At 31.5% G+C, this 22292-nt stretch overlaps 1 protein-coding gene and 1 long non-coding RNA gene across 3 annotated transcripts in view; one reads left to right on the top strand and one right to left on the bottom strand.

Annotated features, from left to right (window-relative positions):
* Positions 1-11111: 11111 nt before the first annotated feature.
* LOC148599348 (uncharacterized) lies at positions 11112-18141 on the bottom strand. Its single transcript, XR_015917815.1, has 2 exons — positions 17987-18141; positions 11112-11708 (listed from the first exon to the last, which is right to left on the bottom strand). It is a non-coding gene; the product is annotated as an uncharacterized LOC148599348 (long non-coding RNA).
* Positions 18142-18199: 58 nt separating this feature from the next.
* LOC148599347 (protein Wnt-9a-like) overlaps positions 18200-22292 on the top strand; it is a 42866-nt gene continuing 38773 nt past the window's right edge. The window contains exon 1 of one of the 2 annotated variants that reach the window (XM_088557762.1): positions 18200-18820. In XM_088557762.1, the coding sequence (XP_088413888.1) occupies positions 18741-18820 (80 nt within the window). In that variant the 5' untranslated portion in view covers positions 18200-18740. Of the gene's footprint in view, positions 18821-19836; positions 19906-22292 lie in introns of those variants that run through there. The other variant, XM_088557763.1, reaches the window with a different exon arrangement.

Raw genomic sequence — 22292 nt, 5'->3', positions numbered from 1 at the left:
GTTTATTACAGTTATTAATGAACTGCAGATTCCGATGTCAACCCACAAAAAGCGAATTCAGCATAGTTGAAATCGATTACCATGTGCCGAAGTCATACAACCAAATAAATCGTTCCGTTATATTCCTTTAAAAATTCCACGGAATATTTTACAATTTGGTCACTGCTTACAAAGAAGCCGCGCCCGGAAACATATACCAGACGGTCACGTTAAATTAAACCCATATCAACAAGACGAAGATGTGCAAGCAGAAGATAAAACGCCCGGATGTTAAATCAATCAACAAGTTTGACAGAAATAATCACATTGTTTTGCTCCTTCTTTTATCTAAATCTAATTAATTCAACGAAGTTAAATAAACATTTTGATTCTGGGGTCTCGGTATATCTCAAATTTAGCCAAACAAGTCATTTAAATTAGTAAATATTTGTATGTACCAACGCTTAAGTCTAGAGAACGCTATTCAATTTTATGAGGCCATTGATAAGGGAATGGTGAACAGTTTATTAGGTAAAAGCTTGTTTAAACGTGTATTGTCAGCACTGACTTTGCATTAACTTGACAGCGACTCTGAAAATATCTGTTGAGAGCGGATCTGCAAAAGGGAGACAATTCGTAGACAAAACACACGCAGTTGTAACATAAAAAAGAAAACTCAAGAATACACACACACAGACAGGAGCAACAAGGACTCCACTTAAACCGATTTGCGAAAGTTAGCCCAGAGCGGACTTTAATTCCGCAACTTATCACAGCCGTTCACAAACTCCCATGCTGTACATGAAATATTTTTCTACAAGTTGATGAAATAGCATATCTACCCTGTGAAACATACCATGTATACATTTCTCAACTAGTTCGATGTTAGACTTTAATGAACGAAATCTCTGTAGTACCAGTAAATTGTTGAGTCATAGTTTTCGTTGCCATAAATTAGTGAAGAGTTTTATTAATTTCTTCCATAAATATAAAGATTTGATGCCGACGTTTGGTTGTACTTGTCGCAACTTAAATAGAAATGGGATTTGACATCCAAGTTTTTATTGTAATGTGATAAATAAATCTCCAAAGTTTAAACAGAATCCTTTTATTCTGGAAAAAATATTTGAATAAACTTGGGGTTATCTTCACTGTATAATTGTCAAGTCTTTGAATTACATGTATGTTTTTATTGGTTCTAAAATTGAATTCTCGTTAATAAGTTAAGTATGAATTGAACATTTTGTCCTACTTTCTGCCAATATTTTTTATCTTGAAATTTGCACCACGACCTTGTTTTACTTTGTTTTTTTATGATATATTTTAAAAAAATTCATGTTGGTTAGCATACAGACAACTGTATGATCAATTGATACAAAGGTATTCTATTCAATGTTTTCTAGTATGCCGGTGGCGTTTAATATTTTTTCACAAAGTTCAAGATTAACTAATCCCAATATTGTTAGAGTGACTTGTGAACGTCATTGCTTTTTGTCTTGGCATTTCCATAAAGGCTTTGTTTCACCCAGACAATTTTTGATGTATTTTCACTTTTACCGTTGAACATGTTTTATTGATACTTTTGTTCGAGTAAACAAGCGTGCTAAAAGTTGCTTTGGATTTTGAGATAGCTTACATTGTAGAGAAAAAAGACTACTGTTTCCACGTAGAAACAGCGTGTTCTTCTTTTGTCCTATTTGTTCAAATGTTTGTATTCTGTATCGAATCAAAATTCAACATTTTTTTTATAGTTCGTTTTATTGTTGTATTTTCCTACCCACAATCCCAGGTTAGGGGAAGGGTTGAGCGGTCAAAAACATGTTTAACCCCGCTACATATTTTATGTATACCTGTCCCTAGCCAGGAACTTGTAGTCCAGTGATTGTTGTTTTATGTTCATTGTTATTCGGTTTACGTTTTTTTTTCTATAGATTAGGTCGATTCTCGTCTTTGTGATTAATTTTACTTCCTTTATTTTGGGGCCTTTTACAGTTAGCTTTATGGTATGAGTTATGTCCATCATTGAAGTTGTTGTGACCTGTGGACAGACAGTAAGACAGACCCATGTGGTCACTTGTAGCACTTGTAGAAGTTTAATTGTTCGTTGCCTCGCTTTTAGTGAATGACTGTCACATTGACAATCATACCACATCTCCTATTTTATATATACATTAAATGTCTTTGATATGTTTTCTTTTAGAATTCAATATGAAAGAATGAAGTTTGACATCGACGTTGAAATTTTAGAAAAATGTGGACAGACAGTAAGACAGACAGAATTTCTATATATCCACCAAACCTTGTTTGCTTGGACGGGATATAAACTGAAGATGATATAAAAGTAAATGTTCCGTACATAGCCCGTAGCTGATATATACTCCATTTTTTCACAGGGTCAATATACCCTTAGAGAACCCTTGAGAACACATTAGAAGATAGTTTACAGAAAAGGTTACACTTTAATTTGATCAACATGCAGATTAGGAATTCCAATGAGTGACGAGAACGGGTAGACCGAGCGAATATTTTACCTTTTATCATCAATTTTATAGCTACCGTTATATAAGGGAAAATGTTGGGTGAACTTAAACTTCGGGACACGGCGTCGGGTTTGTATAGTTCGAAACCATTTAAGAAAGCATGTGGGTAAACAAGTATAGTGCAGTCAACCTTCAGAAAGATGCGCAGACTGTTATTTGAAGTTTTACACTAGTAGTCACGTGACAGTGAATTAGTATGAGAATAACTATATTCACTATTTTTGACCAAGTAAAGAATCGAACTTCGATTAGGAAAGATTTCACATTTTTTTTAATATAATTTACTAAAAATAAAAGACAGGGGTCCAAAAGTAATTTTTGCAATTTTTCTTCAACTATAGTAGGGTCATGGACATAAAAAAAACTATTTTACAAGTACAGTTTTACTCGTGGATCATTACGATGTATCCATCTGCACCATGAAAACTGATTTGTTCAACGGGTCATAGTTTTCCTTTCCTCTTTCGTCTACCCCGGACTTTACTTTTTATGAGCAACTCGGCGGGTGTTTCTAGAAAAGCAAAGAACGCTTACCCTACCAGTAAACCCGGTCCATGCTCGAAGTTTTTAGTGGAGTCCGAGTTGCTCATTTACTTTTGTTACTTTGTAAGTATTATTTAAGATACTTTATATTTTTTGTTTTCTTTGTTTTCCATGTCTGGTCTTTGGCCCTGAATAACGTTCTTTTGATTTCAGCTAGAATCTTGGATCCCTTGATAACTCTTTAAATAACAAAATGTAGATTTATTTTTGAGTCTCGTATAAGCAATGAAAAATAACTAACTAGTGAAGTTCATGATTTTTTTTTGCGAAAATGAATGACTTTTTATCTTATTTGATTTATTTACACAATTCTTGATTTGTCCAATAAAAACATAGTACTGTAATAACATTAAGTTACTACCATTTACAAATTTCAAATTAATCAAAATATTTTAAATTAAACGTTATAACGATATGTCATTTGTTATTGCACACTGAAATCAAGGAGACATTATACATCATCAGTAGCAAAGGAGACAGCATGTATACACCATCAGTAAGAAAAGAGACAACATGTATACACCAACAGTAAGAAATGTAGTATTAACTGTTGCAATGTAAATACTTTTGGTGTTGACCATGATACACCATATGAAAACAGAACTATAATGTAAAATAACAACTCAGAAATTGACAAAAAGCAAACAAACAAACAAACAAACAAACAAACAAAAGACAAAAACAAAAACAAAAAAAAAAAACAAGAAAAAAACCAAAACAAAACATTAATCAATTAGGCAACTTTTTAAGTCTCGAAGAGTCTTTCTACTAGGGCAAACTAAGTATCAGAGTATTGATAGCCGCTCATGTGTTCCCAGTTTGCATCATATCTAATTGTAATATGTCGCTTGCTGTTTATGTTACCGTTTGCTTTGATTTCATTTGGCATAAAAAAAAACAAAACAAATCAAACCAAACAAAAACAAACAAAAAAAAAAAAAAAAAAAAAAACCGACCAAACTATCGCATGTTCACTCGCAACGCACATTCATGACAAAAAATTAACAAACAGTCACGAGTTGGATTTTAGCAGAAAATTGAGAATCACGTCGAGATTTACCAATATCATTCCAGTCACAGCTTCAAATTACTACAGCCGTTAAAAATATTCGCGTGCAAGTTTTGACACATACTTTCTTATTGTCTACAATGATGTTATGATGTAAAACACTTGTAAATATTCCAGGTCAGAAGTTTCTCAAACATATGTTAATCAGTGAAGCCCTAGTTCGACTCATTTGAATCAAGGAAAACTACAATTTGTTTAGTTATCGAGTAATTTTACAATGTTACCGCATACTTGCGTGATGTTAGTTGTACAGAATTACGGTAATAAAACAATGGATAATAATGAAGAAAGATGCACAGATTATTTGTTGGTAATTTGCCTCGAACAATGAAATATGTCAGGTTGTACCGCCTTGACTACTTGAAAAAAATGAGCGGAAAACAAATAAGAGTAATGCTTAAAATTATGTAAAAAGAATGTAAACCAGGGATAAACACCAGACATGGAAAGCAGACAAAACAACAAAGAACATTAAGAAACTAAAATAATACATACAAAGGAACAAACATTAATGAGCAACTCGGACTCTAAAAACTTGAAGCATGCACCAGGTGCAACGGTAGTGTAAGCGTCCTCTGCTTTTCTAGAAACACCCAACAAGTTGCTAATAAAAAGTCAAGAGTACATATCTAGAACCTCTTCTTCTTTACTTAATCAGATAGAAGTGGTTATTTTACTTACAGGAAATATCATGGTATTCTTGGCAAAAGACCTGATTGATGGTATAAATATTGTTGCATCCAATGAAGGTTACAAAAAATTTACCGAACTGATAACACCTAGTCAATAGCCAAAAGGAAATGTCGTATGACAAATGGCAATATCAGGGTAAAATCGGGAAAGTTCGAAACCATTCAAATGGTCCTACAAATCAAGAAATTACAGTTTGATAGGAGTTGTGTTGTCATGCAGATAGACCTTTTTAGGAAGAAAATTATTTCGTGGTTTTAGCATCTGCTGTTTTCTGCCTGTTTCATACATATGTCTGTCTCTGTAGTCTTATTAAGAATTGGTAATAATAAAAAATTAGTCTATTGAAATATAAAAAAAATTCCATCCATGTGCATATTGTGCAATATAAAGTGCAATAAAGAAAATATGCACATGGAAAATTTATTTTATTTTTCAACAGACAAAATGTTTATCATAGCCAATTCTTATAAATTAATTTTAAAATATATCTTTATCTTTAAACATGAGAAAAGTAGCTTTGAATTTAACTGAATAGGGGCGTGTCAATATTTTTTTATCCATTGAGATATAACAATTTTTTTGAACCAATCAGATTACAGTATTTATCTCAAATTAATTTATTTGAAAATCAACGCTAACACAAAGGATGGACGCAGAGTAACGCTAGAGAAAAAGACGACGTGGCGTCCAGTGATGTGACTAGAGGTTGAATACGTACATGATAATCTGATCTGTAAAATTCTCTGGCTTTTGTTGATTTTTAATGATTTTTCACAGATTTTGCTGCCAATTTCGTTGAGCCTGTATAATATATTCGATGACAAATCGAAGGCAAACTGTTTTTTTTCCAATCTGTTGGAATCGTTTTCTCGTTCTTATATTATTTTTGTTACTTTATGTTCTTTGTCGTGTTTGTGTTTTTTCCATGTGTGGTCTTTGTCCCTGAATGTATAATCCAAAATAAAGAAAAAGAAGTTCGAGATATTTACTATTCCAAATTAAGGAAAAAATTGGTTCTACATGTGAACTTCTTGTATTCCAAAGTAAAGAAAAAGAGGTTCTAGGTATATATTATTCCAAGGTAAAGAAAAAGAGGTTCTAGGTATATATTATTCCAAGGTAAAGAAAAAGAGGTTCTAGGAATGTATTATTCCAAGGTAAGGAAAAAAAGGTTCTAGGTATGTGTTATTACAAGGTAAAGAAGATTTAAGTAGTATTATAGAAGACATTCTAATTATGTACTTATCCAAAGTATCAGTAGTCTACTAGAACAGACCGTTCACCTGAGATGGCCCGACCATTTGTGGTTGGAAAACAGCACATTAACCATGTATTATTAATAATTCACAAGTTATTATTTTTATTTGGATGTTCCGTCTGAAACGAACATATCCGTCCGGTAACTCAACAGACAATTACAACCATTAAGATGGCTGAAACATTCTTATATATGTAGTTTTATCAATTTTTCTCTGTTTTTAAAAAAATCATTGAATTCTTCATGAAGTATATTTTGGCATAATTGGGACATGGGGTGAAAAGGTCTTCTAAAAGTTTGGTTAACTTGGCGGAAGAAAAAAATCTTGCCAATCAGGTTTCTCTAACAATATTTCTTCAACTATTTGAAAAAAAGTAACTCGTATTGAGTTTTTCTTACATTTAATAAGCTTATGTTTAACTGTTTATTACTTCTGTAAGTACAATTGATGGAGTAGGGACTATCTTGACTTTAGGTAACTCGCTAGGGACCCTTTCACATTGTAATTACGTAATTTACAGATAGCACAGATATATTGAATGCCTATATATCCTTTCCCCTGACTACGTTAATGACATTATCAGACTTTGTTTCCGCCACGCACTTTGCTGTTGACAGAAAGTTAACTACATATTTCTTTCCTTCTGCAGTTATTTTACATTTATGCACCAGTATATTATACGCTAACATTGATAAAGATGATGTCAATTCCGCGTGAATAACTTGATATAAAGCGTTATGATTTGCTACATAACTTTAAAGTTGACTTACACGGTAGGTCTTCTGTTTCACGCAAATATTTTGTAAAAAGGTTAAGGAACTTATTCACCGAGGTTTCCATTATTCATCAGTTTGACAAATTTATAAAAAGAGAGGAAACAAAATACGAAACTATATACTTGTATAAGGAAATAAATGAAAGTAAAATTGGTTAAAACACGCCTCACCCTCTTTTCGTAGATCATTTTGTTAACTCGATTCTAGCCAATCAAAATACATGTAGGCGAAACGGATTAAAAGTACCTGAAGTGAAAATATAATAATAGGGAAAATAATACGGCTATTTTGATACAAAATAAACCAGTTTTATATATTGTATTATGTAGGAAGTTCATAATTGAACAATTAGTTGTATACAAGAAGTACTCAATACTAAACTATCGAAAGAAGAAGCCAAATCCATCACCGAGAGGATCTACCATATACAATTCAAGGAATGAAGCCTCAGTGTTTTACGTATTTTTAAATTTGGAATACTGCAAGTTTTCATAAATAGGGTAGATAAAATATGATATAATTCGGGGTCAGATAAGTCTGACTACTGGATTGGTAAATACCCTCGAGGACCTCAGGTCCACCAGCAGCGGTATCGCCCCAGTGGTTCTTAAATACAAATATATCAGTTTTATATATTGTATATATAAGTTCGATATGCTGTACATGTATTTCAAGGAGTAACCTCTCATCAGCAGATTAAAATCAAATATGTAGAATAACTGAATCATTATTACCAAAAGTAATCAAGAGAAGTAAAATTTTGTGGAAATCAAATGAATGTAATCCAGGGACAAAGATCTGGCAGGGAAATCAAACACAAACAACAAAGAACATAAAATAACAAAATAATACGTACAAAGAAACAAAAGTAAATGAGCAACTCGGACTCCACTAAAAACTGTGAGTATGTGCGCATGTATATGGCTTCCTATTTTGGAAAGTTTTGGTTTTGAGTATTTTTTATACATCGTTTAACTCGTTTGTCAACCCCGGACTTGACTTTTTATGAGCAACTCGGCGGATGTTTCTAGAAAAGCAGAGGACGCTTACCCTACCGGTGCACCTGGTCCTTGCTCCCAGTTTTTAGTGGAGTCCGAGTTGCTCATTTACTTTTGTTACTTTGTATGTATGATTTTAGTTACTTTATGTTCTTTGTTGTGTATGTCTGTTTTCCATGTCTGGTCTTTGTCCCTGGATTACATTCTTTTGATAACAGCTATAACCTTGGTTCCCTTGATTACTCTTTAACTAGATCTTCCTCTATTTTGTTATAATCCTGCTGATGAGAAGTTACTCCTTGAATTGAGTGCACAGCAAAAGCAGGAACCTTTAATTCTAAAAGTCAACTCTATACTATATATATAGTTTTATTTGCTCAAACAATTCGTTTGTTTATTGACCATATTTTTGTGGCTTTGTTAGATGTAATTTTGTATCGTATTGGTTTATATTTGAGAGAAATTGTGATTGCGTTTGAACTTAATTAATATTCTTAACATGGATTTTACAATTTTCTTTGTTCTTGTTTTGTATTATTCCTCGAATTGTGCAATATTTATATTATTAGTATTTTTTGTAATATTTAAAATATGATTAAGACTAAATGAGTTTCTACTACATTCAAGATTAAATTCAGGCTGAAAAGTAGATTCATATTAAGGAGAGGTCGCTTATCCTACCCGTGCACCTGGTCCGAAGCCTCATGGATTTTGGGGAATTGTGTGATTCTTTAAATTTCGGTACAAAATTCGGTAGGATATGATTCAAGTCTGACCACTGGCTATCTTATATATGTATCACCTTCGGTGGCATCGACCTACTGGGTTTAAACAAAGAAAACAAAAGATACAATTAGATAAAAGAAGATTTATTGGAAATAATTCTGGAATCTAATTCATACACAAGTAAATATTGTTAGACTAAACAACAAGAACAAATATACGTTAATAAACAAATAATTAATTTGAGCAATATGAAAATGATATAAATTCAGTAGATCTACTGCATGTAGTGGCACGCGTATAAAGGTTATATACATATATGTTATATTGTTGAAATTTATTGAACTGTTCTTCTGTATTTTCATTTTGTATTAATTATTAAAGAGTAATGTAATTTATGTAAAAAAGCATTTTTGTCACCATTAAAAAGAAAAAAAAACAAAACAATTTCGTTCGATTATGTGGTCTAATATCTTGACAACAATTTATGATTTTATTTTTTTTTCAAATGTCACGGAAGCCGGTAGGTATTTTTTTATTTTCATGACAAGTTATTTTTATTGATAAGTTAAATACAAAAAATTTAATATTAATAAATGACATAAAAAAAACTATATTAGGTATCACCGTTTTGCTGGCACTGACAAGTTTTCATTGAAAAAAAACTGGAAAGATTCAGATAAACATTGTTCGTCCTGTTTTGTTTCCGCCATGTTTTACACCCAATTAGAGATGTAACTTTCATGTACATTTTGGTGTGTTGCTGTTTTTACTTTAGAACTTGTCAATTGTCATCACGTGACACGTATGGTTTATTGGCGCGGATTTTGTCAGATGCAAACATAAAAATGACATGAACATTATCTGTTGTCAATTTAAAAGTTTGTTTATGATACTTGTGGTCAATCAACGAAAATATAGTTCATGTATCTGAGTTGTAATAATAAAAGTAAAAATAATAAAAGTAGTAATTTTGTTTATGTACACATAATAACTTTAAAATAAGACTTGACAAGAGTCTTTTTTCCTTTATTTTTCAGTTTTTGGATCTTTATCAGAATAAAAATTCACTGAGAATTCATTGCTGAAAAAAAATGTGTAGCAATAATTTTGGACTAGACAAATATATATGTATTGAATTAAAATTTGTATAATCCGCTTGATTTCTATTAATATTTTTTTATAAATCCGACAGTTTTTGTGCTTAGAATTACTAAAAGAATCAAAATATTTTATTGATTTAGTTATTTACTGTTTATCACTGGATTTCGTGTATTTTGAAATAACACAAGCGCTAACTTAGATTGAACATGTGTGAAGCTAAAACACATCGAAAGCATCGAAAGAACCCTCATACAATGAAGTTGTTACATGTAATATAGGGTAAACATTTTGAATTGGAGGTACATGTTAATGAAAACCTTTTTTTTATTTTATTATTATCTTTTTTTCCGTAAATGTTTTAAGGGATTGTATGATGTTTGACATATGTTGGTCGACAATTTTCTATAAAAAAACTGGAGTAAAGGGTGTAGCGTACGGTCTCGCACGCAAACTATAATTTTTGTATTATTCTATATATTAACTCTGAGCAACTCGGCGGATGTTTTAAGAAAAGCGGAGGCCGCTTATTCTCTCCGTGCATCTGGTCCATGCTCCAAGCTTAAGAGGAGTCCGAATTGCTCATTTATTTTTGTTTCTGTGTACATCTTAGTTTGGTTGTTTCTTGTTCTTTGTTGTGTGTGTGTGTGTATGTTTTCCCTGTCTTGTCTTTAAACCTGAATACATTCTTTTGATACCCGGTACAATTTGGTTCCCTTGATTACTTGCAATTTAATGTAAATTACTTTCAAATATTAAAAATTAGTTAATTCCAAACTTTGTTCATGCTGTATTTTGTACACTTTTTACATTGAAGTATTTCTACTTTTTTGTTCTTTGATTAAAAAAATATACATATGGTTTACATGAATACACTTTGAAATCTAGACCCACTTTTCATGCGACCCCATTCTGCTTTAGTATTGAACCAAACATTTTGAAAATTTCTCAAATTTCATTTGATGCTATTCTGTATGATTCGGCACACTCCGAATGTTGACATGCTACTCGTTCTCAAGTACTCCGAAATCAACACTTTAAAGTCAGTCAAATCAACACTTTAGATCAATTGAAGTGCTGTTTACACGAGAACTCGAGTCGTTGTATACACCTCAATTGACAAACATCTTACAAGTATTGTTCTAATAATACATTAATGGACACTTTGATGATGAAAATATTTAAACTTATCTAGATAAGTAGAGAATATATTTTATCAACAAACGATTGACATAGATTTCACTTAAATATTATGATGATATTGTTTTGGAGATGTTTGGGATATTTTTTCTTCTGACCGATTTAGGCGAAAACGTTTTTTTTTTTTTTTTTTTTTTTTTTTTTTTATCAAATTTGTTTGTAATTATAAGTGACAATACATGCATCAGATGAATATTGTATGAAAAAATGAACAATAAAATCACAACTAATAAAATTAACGTTTAATCGAATAAGAATTAAAATAATTTTAGACGTGTAAAATAAAATGCAACGTGGACCTACGCAACATCCAAATGCAATACTGAGCGCTTCCTCTGTCCAACGTTAATCAAAAGCTTCACTTTGAACAGCATTATGACGTCATGAAAGAAATCAAACTTTGTGTTAGGACATCATGTTTTTGATGTGTGCCTTTATACACGGGAATAGATGTTGCATGAAAACGCGTTTTACATGATATTTCAAATGCACAATTCGTTTACTTTTCATTCAGAAGTCTTTGTTGACGAAAGAGTTCCTGTATATATTTTTCGAATACCACTCATCCGTCACCTGTTCATATGAATGTATGAGAGTTTCAATTCGTTCTTTTTTCCAAACTGTTTCTTCCCTTTTCCTTTTTTTCGTCTCGGCCAAATTTCCATGTACTTTTATTTACGACTGATGTTGCACCTCTATGAACTGAAAACTGTTTTTCTGATTGGTCAGAGATACAAAGTAGTATGTACCTTAATATCCCATAATAGAACAGGGTCTATCCTGAACTGAGTAGCATGTAACTGAATCTGGCAGATGGTGCCATATTTCTAGAGAAAACAGAAAATGCCATATATGAAATTCTCAAGAAATTGGTGATGAATATCACTATATTTTTACACGTACATCTTTTAATGAGGAGAGAAAACTTTATTTGAACTCAAAATTTTATTTTCGCCCGCACATTTTGACATTTAATGAACAGCAGAAATGTATTAGATCTTAATAAACTGAAAATTTATACGAGTGATTTACAATAAGATAGAATCTCCAGGGTAACCGCTGATATTGTTATAATTATCATTATATGTTTTTTTGAACACTATTGTTTTATATAATTTACCTCTGTGCAGTACATTCGTGTAATATTGTATTATTATATTAACTGTTTTTTTGGTTTCTCTGTACCCATTTTTAGAGAATAAAGTTTAAAAAAAAATGCATAATAATATTTCCATGGTATGATTTTTTTTATTGTCACCATGTAAAGAATCTTCTAAAGAATGTTAATACTAATGAAACGCCGTTATGCATATGGCTTTAGGCGTTTTTAAGCAACTGTCGTCACTATCTCGCGCCGTGTATGTCTATTTATATAAAATATAATAAAAAAAAAAGAACTTCAATCGAAAACTTAAAACAGTGAAATAATCATCTGTAACGATCAGCATATATTTGATCACTTTTTATTTCTTGACTTCGTGAACTGCCTTTGATAATTTTATAGGTTATGACATAAAAAAAATATATTACTAATAGTATTAACTGCTCAGAGGCAAGGATTGGGAAATTTAAAAGTGAGATTATTATTATCTATCCGAATCACAATTAAGAGTGCAGTTCCCCAAATTATGTGAATGAGAAATTTCTATATGTTTGGTACATCTTGCCTGAAGGACATTCAGTAAAACTCATAAAATCGATAACGTAACTATTTGTGGTTTTATACTTTTTCTACAATATTCTGACTTCTAAGACACATTGTTCCATTAACAATACAAATCTGGAAAGATTACCAAACCAGTTTATCGTAACGTTGTATATCATATAATCCTTAGATTTATTAGTTAAGTAACCTTTCAAAATTTTATACTAATGGAAAAAAACTTTAAATACGCAGAAAATCCTTAAGGATGAAGATATTCGCATTACTTGTTTCACCAAACCCCGAAAAAAGCTATTTTATTACAAAATGAATAGTGTAAACTCTCCACGGAAAATGATGATTAAATGTTTTCGTTGGAAATCATAATAAAAATCCGATATTTGAAATGTACGCAACGTTTTAAGATGAGATTTGTGAATCCATTTTTCGAACCACTTATTTTTTGAAGAGAGTTTTAATTTTTTCGATTCCCAATCATGAAAATTTGAATTGGGATGTTTTGGAAAGGGAAATAAATCAAACATGTGTTAAAATCTAGAAAGAAATGTTTTCCGTTTTGAAATAATTGAACTCGAAATGTGTACGCAGTATCGTTTAATACGTTAGTGTATAACTGGAACAATTTGTTTTATTTTAACATTGTGTAAATGAGATTCTAAAGTTCTTACATTCACGGATTCAAGTTTTTTTCCAACGCAGTCGATATTGATTTTGCTTTGACGTCACGTGACATCAATGTTGCTTAACCATTTCAACCCAACCGATGTAGCTTACAACCTCGCGTTTCATTGGGTAACTGTGATAGCAACCGTGAAATTTAAGGCTCTATTAGGGGCATTGGTATCCGGAATACCTTCGATCACTTTTATACATTGAATAATCTTTTATATATTGAAAAACTGAAAATATTTTACTTGCTGAACCAATAAAATAATAAAAATACGAAACATATTATAGTGATCACATAGTTCACTAAATAAAATCTTTATCAGATTTTGTATTAACAAAGCGAGAATATGCATCGGCTATCTTTTAAAAGAAAGTACTTAGTATGGCGTGTCGTATGATTCGTCGAGTTTGCCAATCTACATACATGTATATATCAACAGAACTTGTAGAACATTTATATACATGCAAAAACTAAATTTAAAAAATGTCATTCCATGTATAATATTTTTATTACAGACGACCGATTAGATTATTATCACGCTTGTTTCCAAATTTCAAAATAAGTTTGTTAAGTAAGATTTTAATCATATGAAACGCTCTATTGTTTTCCATAAAACGTCATTCATATCTGCAACAGAAATTTGGTACTCGCTTCATGACGCTTCATAGATTCGAAAATTGTTAGCCTTTGTTTGATTTCTTTTCATGACACAGTTCCTTTATCATATTTTACAAAAACAGTTAGAAATCTTTTTTTAACAGAGAAGTAGGAAAGTCTACCTTTCGAGTTATTTGCTATAATGAAGCGCACGCTCTTTAATTCTCAATTTTATATTTAACATATTTTCTGTTCTCTATATTGTGTATGTAGATTGTCTTCATATTCAGGCATTTTTTTTTATTTTGACGTATTTTAATTATCTCAGTGCTGACGCTTCGATATTTTTTGTCAAATTTTCTTTTGGTTTCGTCGTGTAGTTAGTTTCCTTGTTGATGTTTGTCTGCGTTTTGAATGTCCCATTATCGGTATTTCACCTCTGATTGCACTTACCTGACGTTACTATCATGATAAAATTTGCCTTAGAGTATCATATTGATCGATTGACTATAGATAAAGTACCTCAAGGTGCAGCATGTGGCAGTTTACTGGTGTGTACATGTTCAATCACTTCCACATTTGGTAATAAACATGCTGTTTATATTATGTAACATATATCCATGTTAAATTTTCTATTTGTGGTAAACACTCCTCCGTGGAGTACCAACAAAAAAAAGATGGCTTTCATGGTAAATGTCCATTTAATGATTTCCGTTTTGAATTTTTTTTGCAGTCAACTAATGTTACACCGTTACTACATCATTTTTGCATTAAATTAAAAAAAAAGAAAAAAAAGTGAGTAAGACTAACTATTTACTTTCAAATATTAATTCATGTTTAAGATTTAAGAACATTCTAAGAATTAAAAACACGCACAAATTTCAATCCCCCCCCCCAAAAAAAAACCCCAAAACCCCAAACAAAACAATACCATACAAAAAACATACAAACGCACAGGAAAAATTGATCTGAAACATTGAATTTCAAGGCTGAGTAACATATAAATGATATTTATTTCGAAAGTGCTTTTCCAATATTTTTCAATCAAAATCACAGTATATATCTTCTTTTAATGCATACATTAGTAAATGTGAAATCGTTAGTGATTGCATACTTGTATATTTTTCGATTAACACTTTTACCAGTTTCGTGTTATTTCGCTCATAGACTAAAGCAGTACATAAAATTGTTAACTTACTGAAACAACAACTCCAGTATTGAATTATATCTGTGTAATATTTTTTTTACCATAAAAAGCTTAGTTCGTTAAAGGTGTATTCGCAAAATTTACAATGTAAATACTTTACACCTTAAGTTATAAATAAAAGATATTTAAACGAATTTTGTACATTTTAACACATTACTTGAGACAAGACAGAAAACATTAAAACATGTGCTAATTTATGACCCTATAACTGACGAGGTAGTATTTACTTCGTGTTGACAGAATATATCTTAATTTGTTATCTGTTTAGCAGTAAACTATGTTTTACATACATTCGATGGTTATAATAACATTGTAACCATTCTTGAAGCTTTTTCCATCTAAGACGTGTTAATGAGAATTTTTTTAAAGCATTTAAATTTAAGTTGGTACAAAAATGACATTTTTGTCTGAAATGTTTGTTTCATCAAAGAGTTTTTTCATTATAATATTCTATTTTTCTTTAGTCCAACGAATATTATAAATCTGAATCTATTTTTTCCATTTGGATAAAGAGTAATCAAGGGAATCAATGTTATAGCGGTAATCAAAAGAATGTACTCCAGGGACAAAGACCAGACATGGAAAACAGACATACACAACAAAGAACATAAAGTAACTACAATAAAAAGTGGAGTATTATTTACTCACTCAAATTGTTTTTTTTTAATTGGAAAATATGAAAAAGACAAAACAAAAGAAAACGTCCAGTTACATGTGACCACTAAAATACATTTTATCCATTCATATTTATAACCTTTTTTAACGTATTAATTGGAACGGTTACATTCTGAAACAATCTGCTGAGTGAAGTTGAACATCAAAATAACGTAAAAAATACATAATTATAAACAAGAATCATCTTGTACCTTAATTTCAAATATATAACAATAATAATAACAAGTAATAAGTTGTAAAAACAAATATTTTTATGAACATTGTCACATTAAAGGATAGTGTGTTTCTTGAATAGTTTAAAAATCAGTTTTTATTAACATTTTTCTCTCCTTTTAAGTGTTTTTATGGTCTCAGTTGTTTATTATTGTTTGGTCATGGTTACTGATTGTGGTATTAGTGGTTTGTTTGGTCAGCTGTGTAATAAAGATTGTGGTTTTATTGTCTTTTACACTGGTATCAATCACTGAAATCAAAGATTGACACTTACAGAATATCAAAGATAATTAATATCATACGCGATGCAACTTTGCACGTCATTTCAACCAAGAATAATCATTTTTTATTGCCAAATTTTAAATGTTAGCAGTAGAAGGTTGCCACGTAGCTAAATGTTCTAGATGAGCATGAATGTGGCTAATTAAATTTTGAGGGTGGTCTATTTAAATACGTTTGACATCAGCCAATATTTCTCTAAGCCTTCATTTTCAAAACAGAACAAATTTTGATAATCTGGCAAGGAAAGAAAGCACGAGTGAAGAATTTAATTTCTGAATTTTCAGGCATCTGTCAAAATTATGGAAGTTTTTTTCTCTCGTCTGTTATAAACAGTTAGGGTTCTTCTTGGTTCAATGTTGGTGTCATTCGCCTCTTACCAAGGCCGTAAGACTGTAAATTTAGCACACCATTCTGTACTAAAACGTATCATTTATATCTTATTTATATTCAGTTCTATTTTACCTTTTAAAAGGGGCTACTTGCTAATTGTACAAGAACTCATCACTAAAGCAGCATTCATATAGGAATTAGAAGCACTCAATATGCTGCATTCCGTAGTAAAATTTGTCTTTCTAAACCACTTTTAAATCTTGTATGAAGGTCAAAGATTTTTCCAGTTTAAAGATAGCTGTATTTATGAATTTAAGAGTAACTTCATATAATGCACGTTAAAGTATTAACAACACTACCAAACTCATAATCACTAATCGGAGTGACATATCAAATAAAATAAGGACTGGCAGAGTCGAGAATAAATAAAAAAAAAAAACGAATAGCTTCTATGTCCCGACTTTAAAAGTGAAAAGATGGATTAAAACCATGTTTAATGGCTATCCAAACCTCCGTGCTTTCATTTTGGCCATAAGGTAACTCTGACTTTCAGTGAAAACGAAGAATTACCGGAATAGTAGTATCAATAGCAATAACAGAACAAAATCATTGTCATAATCATTAACAAGTACAAAATTGTTTCCAAAAATCGTTTTTATTTTGTACCTCAACCCATAAAGGAAAATGGATAAGTTATTTTAGTGAATTTTGTATAAAATAAATCATCTCCACTCAAAATTCATATATTTAATGTGGTTACAAGTAAGCGATGACAAGTTACATATATTTCATAGTTATGTCAACATAAATTAATAATAGCTAATTTGTAATATAATGTTAAAATGAGAGTGCTCTAAATTTACAATATTTATGTATTTTAGCAGTTGAGTCAATTGTTTCACGCTGGTTGTAGCATTTTTTTCTTTTATGGCTACATTAATGACTTATTTTTTAGAGAATGTCCACGTCTACAGTTCACTAATTCATAAATTTCACACATTCGGAACATTTAACAGTTCCGAAGAATAACATAAAATTATTGGCAGATGAAAACATATTTGCGGTGTATTCGGTCGTTAACTGGACACAATTCAAGTCAATGAATGATATAAAAAGGACGACGCATGTACGAATAAATCAACGCGATACAAGATTAATGGCTATTTTAAGAGAAATGGATTGATAGTAATGAACAATTGTACGGCACTCCTCACAAAGATAAAATCACACCTTGTGTGCTTAATTTTCGTTCATTGTAATTAATCGTGAAGGGTTCCGAATATTGCCTGTCGTTACAATTTATTCACCTCCGTTAAGGGCGCACCGCTACAGCCAAATAAAGAGATGGGGCGGTGAAATGGTTCCCACAGCATTACACCTATGTAAATGATATTACTTTCCGTTTTACCGTCCACTTAGTAATACCTTTGATGAGTTGAGTGCCTCTTCAATAAGTATTTAAGGTTACCTGTGTGAAAATGTTTTAGTAAAATTTTCTCATTCGCTAATTTTTCTGAGGTGGATGTAGCATGGGTTGTTACCTTACCACCAAAAATATAACGTACAATCAACCTTCACAATGACATAATATTGTTAGTCTTCGACGAATCAATCAACAGCTTGGACAGAACTTATAATCTCGATTCAGTGTCTATGTATATCACCCTGTGATCAAACGTTCAGAGGATCTTGTAACATCCAAACGATTAAGCGCACGTGTCGTCTGCTCAATGAACATGGATGTGGTACAATCTCCCGCGGTGAAACTCTAGGCAAAAATCACGAATTCAGAAAGTACGGAAAAATCTAGTTACTTATGAATTAATGTTAATCCTACAATAGTACGGAGAGAAATTTGATAAATTTAAATTTCACAACAGGGAACAGTAAGTTCAAACAAAAAATTGTCATCGCTGCGTTGGAATATTTTAAAGTGTGAATGTGTGATGGACATGATAAATATTTGATAAACTGACTCTGGTTGACCCTTGGAAATGATACGCTATTTTGTGAAAACATTTTGAAAAAAATGTTCTGAGTAATTTTGTTGTTTTAGTTGACAATGGAACATAACTTCTGCACTTAAAGTGTCGGATTGTGAGATTTTATTTTGTGAGAAATTCTATAATTGTAATATTGAATGGATAAAAATATTGTAAAAATGGAAACCTGGTTGACATGAAATTTGTGAAAATGGACGACATTAAGCGGCGCCTCACACAATGTTACTAAACCAACTTGTCTTATTGTTTGGAATATTTTGCTCGATTTCGTCATCAGCCACTGTCTTGGCATATTTTGGGTAGGTATTGCTTTTTCTTAAGTTTCTTAAGTTTCTGACGACTTCTTAAGTTATTGGGCCATCGAAAAGAAAAGAGTATCAAATGGTCGATTAGCATTTTAATTTCATCAATAGATAATAAAAATGTATCTACATTTTGAGGCTGATTATACAAAAAATAATACAAATTTTGAATGTACTTCAACATTGATTTAAGAAATGAATAAATGGAAGGAATATTGGAGGAAAATCATCATTGGTCCAGCAATGCTACTCTTGATGCCATTATAATACCCTGTTTTAATAATAATTCTGTAAAGGTAGGGAAGTTTAAATTTCAAACGGCATTTTTTTTTCTTTCGAGGCCTGCATTTAAAAAAGAAATGAAGATTAACAAAAGGCTGAAAATTTGTTATTTTTTTTCTTTTTAAAAAAAACACATGTTTTGAAGAAAGAAAGTAGTAAATTTTTATCTTAATAACTTACACGATGGATTATGTGAACTTGAAGCAAATATCATTTTAAATGATAGCAAATTCTATTGAAGGAATACTTACTTACTTACTTACTGCCCTTTACGCCACTGGCATGTAGGGCAGCATTTTTTGAAGGAATAGCGAATTTATATTTCGTTGCTTACAAATTTTAAATTACCGATTTTTTTTAAACAACCTGCATTTGTCGCTGGTTCGTTTATTATGAAAAAACTCTTCTAGCCTTATGATGTGAACATGACGGAAAATGAGTTTGAAATCCATTCGCTGCTCAAGAGTTTTTGAATCTCTGTTTTAATTGTTCAAATTATCCTGTGTGGTGTATAATATGAAACGCCAAATAAAAATTACATCTAACCTTTGAAAAATAAGTAGTAGCCCTTCAGACCCTCTTGAACTTACAAGGCCGAAAACTTTTGGCTAACATAAACAGAAAATTTCCCTGATCCTAAAAATATCTCTAATATACATGTACATGTAGTATTATCATGACTGAGATCCCACGCACACTTCTGATTATCAATTCTATTAATAAGTTCTGGTGATGGAATTGTGTACTTTAGTGTCAGTGTAGAACTCTCAATGGTCGCTGATACATGTATTCGTAAGGGAGTAAGTACACATTTTATGGTCGAATTGAAACAAAAGGCATTGTTTCAGTTTACCATTTGCTTATCTTCCCTAAACACCAGAACCCCGCCCCCCCCCCCCGATCCACCACTAGCGGGGAAATCAGTGTTTATCATAATTTCTTAATTGCGCGTGACTTTTTGGTTGTCGCCCTTTTTAATACGACTAATTGTTATCGCTCAATTTTTTACCATGAGTTTTGATCACCCCACATCCTTTCCAAAGTAAAAAAAAATGATTTACGTGCAATTCCACATGATTATTTTTTTCACCGTTGTTTCAAACACAAACAATTAAAGCATTAAGTGTTTAACAGATGTTTTCTCAGCGAATGTTTTCTCTAACATGTATAGAATTAACAGACCTTTTTCTGACCAAGTGCTAAAATTCACAAAAAAATACTAATTTTAATTTTCTTTCATTTCGCTACCATTTCAACTGATCTGGACGGATAGAAATCATTTGAATAAAACTGCCTATATGATAATAAGCCCCTGTTTATTTTGGACCACAAGCTGTCTACATTTCAGGTGTGATTTCGCCACAAAAAAATAATAATTATTGAGTTCACCACTAGCAAACATCATACCATTTGTTTGAATACCCTGAGAAAGGTTTAATTGACCTTGCATCTACAATTAAGACGAACATTAGTCCGAGTTTCTCATTTGCTTTTGTTACTTTGTATGTGTGATTTTAGTTACTTTATGTTCTTTATTGTGTATGTCTGTTTTCCATGTCTGGTCTTTGTCCCTGGATTACATTCTTTTGATTACCGCTATAACCTTGGTTCCCTTGATTACTCTTTAAAGAATATTAGAAGTAATTTTGCAATACAAAGAACCAGCACGGGGAAATGTCTGTGTTGTAAACAAAACCAAGTACGTAAAGGTCAAGTAGTGTTAGAGCTGTCACAACTCAAGAGTTCATTTGTCTGGTTATTTAAAAAATTAGAGACCAGTGTTTCTCCCGACATCCAAACTTCGAAACAGAGACTGCAGCGTAGCTCCTATATCCAGTTAATACTGTGTTTGAATGACATAGGCGGTACAAGGACCCTGTTTCAGAGTTTGTGCCTGTTTCAACTTCCTCTGTCGGGTGGGCTGATTATATCAAGTTCAAATAGGGAAAAAATAGGAGACGTGTCCTGTAGTTCTCTGGTCACGCTTGGAATTTCTTTTATTTCTACTAAGTTTTTGGATTTAACCGTTGAAAAAATGACTAAGCACTTTAATAAAGGCGAACATTTTTGCAACATTTAATGCGATACTGAAATCGGGATTAATATGTTCTATTTATTTCCGATATAATGTACCACAAAGATTCTTGAATTATCCAAGAAAATATTGTCATGAAACTGAATGACGAACAAGATCATTAAAAAGAAAAATAATAAAACGTCAATGTCGATGTCTGTTTTTTTGCTGTATATGCGTCTATGTTCCATAGTTATCGAGATTTGGGCTTACAAATATAGGTGTGAAAAAAAAACGACAGGCATATTTAGGCATAACAATATAACAACGTTTTATAGTAACAGTTGAACTATTTTCCGCTTGTACATTTATAGTCGACTCGTCAGAATCCAATTGTTTGAAGGGAAATCAAATATATTAATAAATCGATAATAGACTGACGGACACCCATATTTCAATATACCACCCGCTAATGTCCAGGACTGCAACATTATGCTGTGTGAATGCGTCTCTCTAAGACGAGTTACACAAATGTCTCGCTTAACTGTCGACATTCATTTACATTACTGAGTTATTTATATATAAACATTGTGGAATGAACACACACTTTGTGTAAACTTCAGCATCAGGCTTACCTCTGAATGCTAGGATTACATACATAACTTTTATTTTTAATGAATTTTTATGGCAGATAAATATTCCAGAGGAAAACTGTAAATATTAATATGCCAGATAGTCTAATTTTAAACATTATTTTTTTTCAAGGAGTAAAAAAAAACTTAATAAAAGCATTAATTTGCATTTTTAGTAAGATTTTTAACTATTTTTATTCTACATTTGTAAAGCCGATTGTTCCTCTTTCCAAATGTAAGACACATGTTATGTATTTACACTGTTAGTTTATTGAAGGTAAGGGTCAATTTTTGTATTGTATTTATAAATGCGTCTTTACGTCTTTTCTGGTAGAATGGTAGTCCGGAATTCTGTAAAATCTAGTTTTTTTTTACTGGCCCTGAAATGGCCAGTTTTCAATCTTTCTTTTTATCAGTCATAACTGACTGGTCCCAATAAACGCTTGGTTAGGCCCTTTCCACTATATGTTTTGGTCTCCTATCGGTGACACTAAAAGAGGCTGTGATTTCTGACTTCATTCGTTTGTCTTTCTTTCCATCA

This window comes from Perna viridis, chromosome 13 (assembly GCF_037379345.1).
Source record: "Perna viridis isolate PV_CMFRI_1.1 ecotype Kerala chromosome 13, ASM3737934v1, whole genome shotgun sequence".
NCBI lineage: Eukaryota > Metazoa > Mollusca > Bivalvia > Mytilida > Mytilidae > Perna > Perna viridis.
This window is presented reverse-complemented; position numbering and strand designations above follow the sequence as displayed.